At 45.4% G+C, this 9,205-nt stretch overlaps 1 protein-coding gene across 1 annotated transcript in view; it reads left to right on the forward strand.

Moving 5' to 3' along the window:
- LDB2 (LIM domain binding 2) overlaps nt 1–6,707 on the forward strand; it is a 628,524-nt gene extending 621,817 nt beyond the window's left edge. The window contains exons 8-9 of the mRNA XM_042782210.1: nt 354–499; nt 6,477–6,707. Of these exons, the coding sequence (XP_042638144.1) occupies nt 354–499; nt 6,477–6,707 (377 nt within the window). The remainder of the gene's footprint in view (nt 1–353; nt 500–6,476) is intronic.
- Nucleotides 6,708–9,205: the final 2,498 nt, after the last annotated feature.

Genomic DNA, 9,205 nt, shown 5'->3' on the forward strand with positions numbered 1-9,205 from the left:
GATCAGACTCGAGGGCACATAACAACAACAACAACAAAGGAGCCCAGAAGGCCTCCCTTTATTATAAAGGAAAGATTTTTGCTATTATTAACTTAGAAAGAATAATAAAAATTAATTTTATCCACATATAAAAAGAATAGTGCTCCCCACATTTTAGTGCTAAAAAGAAATCAATATTTGTCTCCTCTCTTCTCTTGTGTGTGTATGTAAAGTTGCAAGAAATGGGAACAAGTGTCAGTAGACTATTCCTTTTAATTTGCAAACCCAGCTTCCTGGGGGATGAGATTCTGGCGGTTGGTTGCCCTGATGCTTGGAGCCCCGAACTGATCCCACTTCCCCGTCTCATATTGCAGCAGAACCCACAAGGCAACCGACCACGAAACGGAGAAAAAGGAAAAACTCGACCAGCAGTACTTCCAATAGCAGTGCTGGGAACAATGCAAACAGCACTGGCAGCAAGAAGAAGACCCCAGCTGCAAACCTGAGTCTGTCCAGTCAGGTACCTGTAAGTCTCACTTTTCTTTTAGGCCTGACCTCCTGCCTTTGCCTGTCTTCCTATTCAAAGGGGCCCAAATGAAGGTGTCTTAGCTGCAGAACCATTCTGGGCAGGTGGTGGCAGGGGCGGGGCTGAGATGGGAGGGAAGACCTGTGCATGGAAACCATCCCGTGCAAACTGGGAGTTAGAAAGGAATACAGTAAGTCCCCGGGTTACAAACTTCTGACATACGGACAGCTCCTGCTTGCCCTTTAGTGTTATATAAATTTCCCCTCACTTTGAAACAATTGAACCAGCCCCTATTCACAACACATTCTTCATTGCCATCACCTTCACCTGCTGCACATGCAGCTTTTAAATTAGTGAAAATGCTTCAAGCCTTGCCTTGCACTAAAGTAATGCTAAATAAGAACCATATGCACCTGTTCCAACTTACACAAATTCGACTTAAAAACATACTTAGGAATGGCTCTCCCTCATAACCTGGGGACTGCCTTATTAAGAGTCTATGCTGCAATGGGACCTGAATTAAAAAGCCATCAGAGTCACAGACAGGAGATATGTCACTTAAGGTTTAATTAAAATATCACTTAACCGCATGCCGGTGGCAGATTAGGGCCGCTCGCCTGGCGCAATGGAGACCCTGGGCTCCACCGGAAACGAGCGCCTGGCACTCAGGCTCCATATTGTAATTTGACTTGGGCCTTCCCAACATGGGCGTCCCCTCCTATTTTAAGACTCAGGTAATTAACTCACAGCCATTAAAAGTGCAGCCCGGTGGATTTTGCTTTGCCCATTTCATTAGCTCAGAGGAAGGATCAGCCCAGGGCATGAACATTTGGTCTCAACTCTCTTGACCTTTTGACCCTTTTCTTTTATTTGTGGATCTTGGCAAAGGAAACAGGCCACTGGGAAGGGGGCATCTTTGAATCCCAAAGCTGACAGCCGCAGGTAGCCCCCAAGTAGTGTAAAGTGTGCCAGAACTTCCCATCTCTCAGTGTGATTATTCTTCATCTCCTGCTACTTCTTCCCAAACTGTCTTCCTTATTTCTTTCTGACTCCTGATTCATTCTACGGCCCAGTATTACATCCTTTGTTGCTTTGAAATGCTCATGAGCATTAAGCGTCTGTTGCCTCTTTTCCCTCCATAATTCCTCATGGCCTTTCCTCTTTGCTGCCTTTATTTCCTCACTCTTCACTAGACATTTAACTGTCATTTGAATCCCGACACTTGCTTCCTGGTGCGTCCTGGGTATCCTCTGGTTACTGCATCTTTGGAAGTGTTCTCTGTCTCTTGGTACTTCCCTCACCCCATACAGCTTTAACCTTTCCCTCTCTTTCATTTGTTTCTCTCTCTCTTGGTCTGTTGTTCCTACCTTCTTGTCCCAATCTTGCTCCATGTCTCCATGTGAGTAGAGCTTTTCCAAGGGATTCCTCATTTCCTTTCAGATCTGCCCCCACCCACGTTTAGCCACTTTCCATTGGTCAGTTCTCTTTGGCCAAAACCAACCGCAGTGGTAACCTGAGAGTTGCTGTCTTCTCCTATCTTCCATGGACATGGAGTTTGGTTTCCACTCCCACCACATTAGAAGGCAAAGGTCATGGAAATAGTGACCAGTCTGCTGGGAGAGGCACCATTTTAATGATAAGACCATTAGAAATTGTAGTTCTCAAACAAGACCAAGGTCACCTCTATTCCCTGAACTGGGGTTCATACCTGAAGAGCCAAAGGGGGGAAAATGAAATGAGAAAAACTGAGTCTCTCTGAATGGACCAGTAAGTTATACTCACTCATGGAAAAGACCACACAAGCCATCCATTTACCCAAATGATCCTAGAGCTTTAGAAACTAACATTTGTTAGTTTCATCGGGCAGATTAGGAAAATACATCCCAGAAAGCTCTGGAACTGTGGCATAGCTATGTAAAGGCACAGTTGCTGCAAGAATTCAGGTTGGCTCAACAAATATTTGATGAACTCCAATTCATGTGCCCTACACTAGGCCAGATATTGGCAATATCAAGGTTAAAAAAAAAAAAAAAAAAAGCCCAGATCCTGTTATTGAAGACTTGAGTGTATCTAAGTATGGCAAGAGGTTTCCTCTCTCCTGCCAGCGCCATCCTGTGGTGTCAGCTACACCGAGCACAGTATTGAGTATTCTGAGTCCCAGATTGAGCTTGGTGTGCCATCCATTAGTGATGTCTGCCATGCCATCCATTAGTGATGTCTGCCATGGATGGAGACAATGTTTTAGTTAGAACCCTTTTATTTTCACCAAAGAGCACCCATTCTTTTCTACCCCATAATGCTCCTCTCCTCCAAAGCAACAACTCCCTTTAGTGGAAGATACTTGTATCAAAAAGGTTTTTAATAAGTAGAGACCCTTCGGACTTTATGAAGACAAGACACCATTAGAAGGTGAGAGTTGAATTTCACCACTATCCTCACACCATGCAATTAAAAACGTTTTAATTGAGTGAAACATACAAATGGCCAAGATAGGCAAGGAAGGTAACCAGGTTAGGAGATGCAAACATTTTGATGTGTAATAGTTGAATGAGCTTTACATGATAAGGATCAGGTGGCTTGTACTGACCACCTCATTTAACCCTGTTTACTCAGTTACTAATATTGAACTGTTTAAATAGTAATGCTATCCCTAAGTATCCCCCACCTGTTCCAAAGGCATGAACAGACTCAGCGAGCAAAAGCGACCACAGCTGTGGTCCATTCAGCTGCCAAGGCAGCATTGTGTGTTCCTGGTGAGAACTAGGGTTTAATCCTTGGATTCTGCTTCTCACTCCATGAGCAGGGGCTAGGAGCGATCCCGAACTGCAGCCTCAACCCTGGGAGGGATGGAGACCTGTGTCATTCAACAGCAGTGACCCCTTCTGGCCAATTTAAGGAGAAGCATTGAGGGGCCCTGAAAGGAGTCACTTCCAGTCCTCCTCAGAGGTTGGTGGTCCTTGCACGGGGGATTAGTGAGAAGATGTGACATGGGCAAGAGCTGGTGGCAGCTCCAGGCCTCCAACCAAGGAGCAGAGAGCTGCCTCCTGGAGACCCAAGGGCATATGGGCTACTTGCAAAGGGATCCCTATTGTCTGCTATGGGATAAACAAGATAGCAAAGATGGGAAGGCAATGGACTTTCACTACTCATGTTGGGGGGATTTTGAAAGACAAGAGGGTGGGGGAGATGATGCCAACATCTCAAAACTAGGGGCAGTTCAGGATACGCATCATGTAAGACTTTGTGTGAGACTGCTTAGGGTGGGAACTGCTATACTCTCCTAGACTATCCTAAACTATCCTAGTCCAAAGGTTCAGAAGAACCACGTAGAGACATGCACATACTTGGGTAAGTGGAAGTATCTAAGTGCATATGAAGTCCTCATTGCCAACCCACATGTCTCTTTTGTACCTCACCTTCTAACAGCTATGCACCTGCACACACACATACCCAGACACGCAATTAGGTATCAGGGTAAGGATATTTTTCTGTGAGCAGTAAAACAAACGTGGCATCTCTCTGAAATTTAGGATGCTTACAAATAACAATCTGGGCATCTTTCCCAGAAGTTCATAACACAACGGTGTGGCAGACAAGTCACAAATGTAGGTCAGCCCCACATGAAGGGATGCAAATCACTATTTTCATGGCACTTTTCTGGAATGGCTGTTGTTTTCTAACACAGTGCATCTGGAAGGTTGAGAATTTCACCTTCTAATCTCATGCTTACGTTGGCTTCTTCTTATTTCAAGCCTCTTCTCTGAACTGATGCTTACCTTCTCATGCTCTCCCAAACTCTCTCAATGACCTTGTAGTCACAATAATAATGCAGATCCACATGGGTGCTTATAACATCCTTCTCTTCCCCCCACCCCCGAGACCTCACGCATGTATTTTCAAGCCCTTCAAAGTGTGCTGCACAGCAGTCATCAAATGAGATTAACAATCCACATCATCCTCTGGCCACACTCACCATATTCTTTCCACTTACCTCTATTCCTGATCATTAGTGAGGTCTTCCCTGCAACTAAGTGGTATGATTTTATGTGAACATCCCCAGTGAGTCAAATGGCAGCTGCCCCAGCTAACCCAATAACGTTCACATCTCTGTGGGCAAATTCTATCTAAAACCCTGTCAGAATTCCTGCCACTCGTAAGCATTGTGTCTCTTTTGCATCTCAACTTCAAGCGTCCTCATGAGTCCCCTTACATGCCACTGTCATGCCTGGTTCTTTGCTGCATGAAATAGATGTTCTTGGATGCACACATGGGCATATCTTACTGGTATCTTTACCAATACCTTCATGGCTGGGTTTACCAAGGTCATCCTTTCAGCATTTTCTTTATCTGGACCATTGCTGCTTAGAATCATTTCTATCAAATCCCAAGAATGATTCGTCAGAAACACACTTTTGAAACCTATTGATGATCTCCCCTAATTCTAAATATTCTAGTTCTGTCCTTGGGTTGGGGGGTGGGGGGTTGGGGAACTACTAAAACATTTTCCATTCCAAAATCGACCAGGTGATAAATAAGACATTTGGCCGATGAGCACTTTCAAAATTCATGAGGGGATCTGAGAGCCTCCTGGATCTTCTCCTGACCCTGACTACATGTACTCTTCTACTGTACCATTCCAGGAAAGCCCTCTTGGGCAAAGCCCCATTGGCCAGCATTTTTGCCCAGTTGTCATGGTGCCTCATGAAATTTCCCTCCCTAGTAGGAAGGCCACCATTCCATCTCCAAAAGTATGTGGTCCCATTTTTTCCCAGTTTGTCATCCTCATGGAGTCAGTGCACTTTTAAGTGGAATGTTGCTCAGAGTCTGCCCAGAAGTGTCCATCTGACAGGTGTCCTGTCCCATACCCAGGTCACCCATCAACCCCATATGGTCCCCTTTGAGCAAAGAGGCCGGAGCTGTGCCCTGTGTATGCATCTTTCTCCCCCGTCCCTGTGCCTCTCCAGGTGTGGCCTCCAAGATGCTCCCAGCTACAGTAGGTGGCTTCCTTGTTTGCATGGAAGGGCAATGTGTGCTGAAAAGCAGTGATTAGATGAATTCTTCTTGCACGCTCCCCTTTTTGATGACACCAGCTTCATCAATGTGATGATAATGAGTGCGCTTCGTCTTCCTTTTACAGCACCAGCTGGCCAGACTGGTCCTCTTTACTGCCCAGATTGGTGGCAGGGTTGCCTGTGTGGGGATAGGTGAGAGGCACCATGAAATAACAGATGGTAAATTCAGGGCTTGTTGGCAATCAGCAGGTTTTTGCTAATGACTTAATTAGCTATGCAAATTGTCAAATCAGTGTGAACATTGTTTTTATCGAAAACTTTACCTAAATTAATTACCATAATTAAGTAGCAGAATGTCAAGGATATCGGCTGCAAAGAAGGGCCTGGCTGAGCAGAGGAAGGAGCGACTCTATCTCCAGTGAAAACCTATCCCGTCCTTGGGACAGACAAAATAACCATTTGCAAAGAGTGGTGTGACTGTAGCAGACTGGCAGCTTGCAGAGGTCTCTGTTCGCTGCTTGTTTCTAAAAGCCACTCGCAGGCCCCAAATAAGAGCGGCGGATTTTTGGAGGTATGGCCAGGCACCCTGCAGAAGGTTCCACACATCCCTCTGAAAAGTCCCCCATTTCAGCAACTTAACAGCGTGGCGTTTTTTTTTTTTTTTTTAATTTTGGAAAATCCATTTTTTTATTTCTGCAGATTGCTAGCATTGCTCCTTCTCCGCTCTCAGGCTGCTCACTCAGGACATAAACTCGCGTGGTTGGCCCACAGCAGGAGGCGATGTTTATTTCCCGTAGAAATCAAATATGCGTCTCGGCCCCCAACATCGACATTTGACCCCGTTGCACATCCCACCAGTGTGTCTGCCCTAGCTTCCCCCCGACTGCTCCCACGGTTGTCTTACGCTGAGCTTCTCTCTCCCAAGGTTTCCCTGTAATAATGTCAGCTGCTGTTCACAGGATGTGATGGTGGTAGGAGAGCCAACTCTGATGGGAGGAGAGTTTGGGGACGAGGACGAAAGGCTAATCACTAGATTAGAAAACACGCAGTATGATGCGGCCAACGGCATGGACGACGAGGAGGACTTCAACAATTCACCCGCCCTGGGGAACAGCAGCCCTTGGAACAGTAAACCACCTACCACTCAAGAGACCAAATCAGAAAACCCCCCACCCCAAGCTTCCCAGTAAGAGCATCCGCCCGCACCTCCACTCTCAGTAGGCCAGTGGGGCAGTGGGCACTGTCCCAGGTCTTTACTTACAGGCGAGAAAAGAGGAGAAATATACAACCTTTTCCACGCAGTTATCTATTTCTAAACCACAATGATCTGATGTTCTTTCTTCCACTATTATTAATTGTTTTTGTTTTTTGTTTTTGTTTTTTTGATTGAGAGGATCATTCCCGATCAGCTTGTGGGACCCTTCTTGGAGGCTTTCGCAGGTAATACAGATACTGGCACTGCTTGTAATTAACGTGAACAAACGCTAGTGCAGCGCCTGGCAGGTTTCTAACACCGTGTTTGTGTCGAATTTCCTTCTCATGCATCCGACGAAGGCCATATTGTCCAAAAGTCCTCAGGACCTCATGAATTGTGCCGATGACTTTTTAATATTGTGAAATATTTTCTGCTTTTTGACTTGCATCTGAAAGTTTCTCGTTTCAGTAAAAAAAAAAGAAAAGAAAAGAAAAAGATCTACGTTGGGAAAGTAATTTCAGTGGACCTTTCTTTCCTTTGCTTCACATTTTCTTTCATTGGGTAACAGCCAAGAGGGCCCGGCGGGGAAACTGGTGGTAGCATGATGTCCATCGGCTCTTGAGTAATTTACCTGAGAGTTCAAACAAGAAATGTCTTTTTGTCACCAAAGACACAAAGGCAGATTTTTATGTCAAGAAAGGCAGTTGGCCCCTTGAAATGTATGCATTTGTAAATTTGCTGTTGATCCAAATATTTCCAAACCATGTAATCCATTAATTTTGTGGGCAGCTTAATGAATCTGAAAATTTTTTGTGGTTTTTTTTTTTTTTTTTTTGTATCTGAGTTGACCTTTCTTTTCATAGCATATTTCTTGTACAATATTTTGTAAAGCCCTCAGCTGGTTCTTTTATGGGGACTTTTGTTTTTGGGGCAGTTCCAGTGTATTTATGTGAAACTTTATAAGAGAACTAATTTTTCCATTTGCATATTAATATGTTTCTCTACTCATGTAAAGACACAGTGGCTCCGTGTGTTAACAGACAGCTGTATTTTATGTATGCTTTACTGATAAACGTGCCAATAATAAACCGTGTTAACAACCAAAGCAAGCGGATCTGGCTGTTATGTGAGTACAGAGCTTGAAATCTGCCCGCAGTTATGAGACATGGTGAGCTTGGCTCTAAATCCAGACCCCAAGTGGGACTGAATCGGTGTACCTGTGCTACCTCTTTGAAAACATGTTTCTCTTGCCCAGTAACTGCAGTTTCCCACCAATGCAGACCTGCAGGCCACTCCTCTGTGCCAGGCACTGTGCTGGCTGAGGGCACAATGATGAGGAAGGATGAAGTGGCTCTGTGCTCCTGGAGCGGGCAATCCAACAAAGTCTGATTGTAGTTTGACAGTAGTTCCCCTGGGCAGGGAAATCGTTAACATACTCAACTGCTAACCTAAAGACTCCTCGGAAGGAAGATAGGGAAATCTACTTCCGTAGTGATACTGCCTCAGAAACCCAAGGAGGGGTCACTAGGAGTCGAGTCCCACTCGATAGCACGTAACAACAACAACAACAACCTAAAGACTGGAGGTTGAGTTCACCCAGAGGCAGCTCGGAAGTAAAATATCAGCCACTGAGAACCCTGTGGGACACAGGTCTATTCTGATGCACAAGGGATCGCCATGAGTTGGAGGCAACTACACTGAGTCTACTCACTGAGTGCTCGTTCTCCTCCACACAACCCTATATTATGTTCTTCACACTCACAAACGTGACTGCAGTTCATCCTCACATGGCAGGCATTAGTATCCCATTTAAGAAACCAATGTGGCCTTGGTTACTTGCCTATTTGTCTAAGAGATTTGCCAGAGAGAGAGCATGGGAAATTTACTTGTGGACCTTTTTTTTGTTTACAAACGTTTTCCTCCTATTTCTGCACTTTGTCCTAAAGAGGAAAGGGTAGAATAGCTTCTCACCTTCCATGGGGAGTTTGATTTCGGACCAGTGCTGCCCAGGTGCAGCCATCCCCCATCCGTCAGCAGACGCTGGGGTGTTGCTGTCATGCTGATCAGGTCTCAGCAGAGCTTCCCAGACTACGAAGAAAGGCCTGGCAGTCTACTTTCAAAACCCCACCAATGAGAACCCTGTGGGTCACAGTTGTGATCCACTGCTGACTGTGGGGATGGGGAGGGCCCAGGCAGCTTTATTCTGTTGGGCACAAGGCAGCACATGTCAGGGAGGACTCGACATCGGGTAACAACTCATTAAAGAAGAAATGGGGAACAGGGATCTGTTGAGCATGACTTACATGCCAGGCAACTTTAAGTGACGATCTCAGTAAATTCAGGGTGGTAGTTAGGTTTATGTGTCAACTTGGCTGAGCAGCTCGATGTAGTATTCCCCATGATGAGACTGATAATCAACTTCACGGTAGAATCTACTGTGTGCAGCTGGGTAGCTGCTTTAGGGGTGTGGTCTACTTCCCATATATAAGCAGC

The sequence above is a fragment of the Orycteropus afer genome, unplaced genomic scaffold (assembly GCF_000298275.1).
Source record: "Orycteropus afer afer isolate SDZICR_OR568_19922 unplaced genomic scaffold, OryAfe1.0 scaffold00262, whole genome shotgun sequence".
NCBI lineage: Eukaryota > Metazoa > Chordata > Mammalia > Tubulidentata > Orycteropodidae > Orycteropus > Orycteropus afer.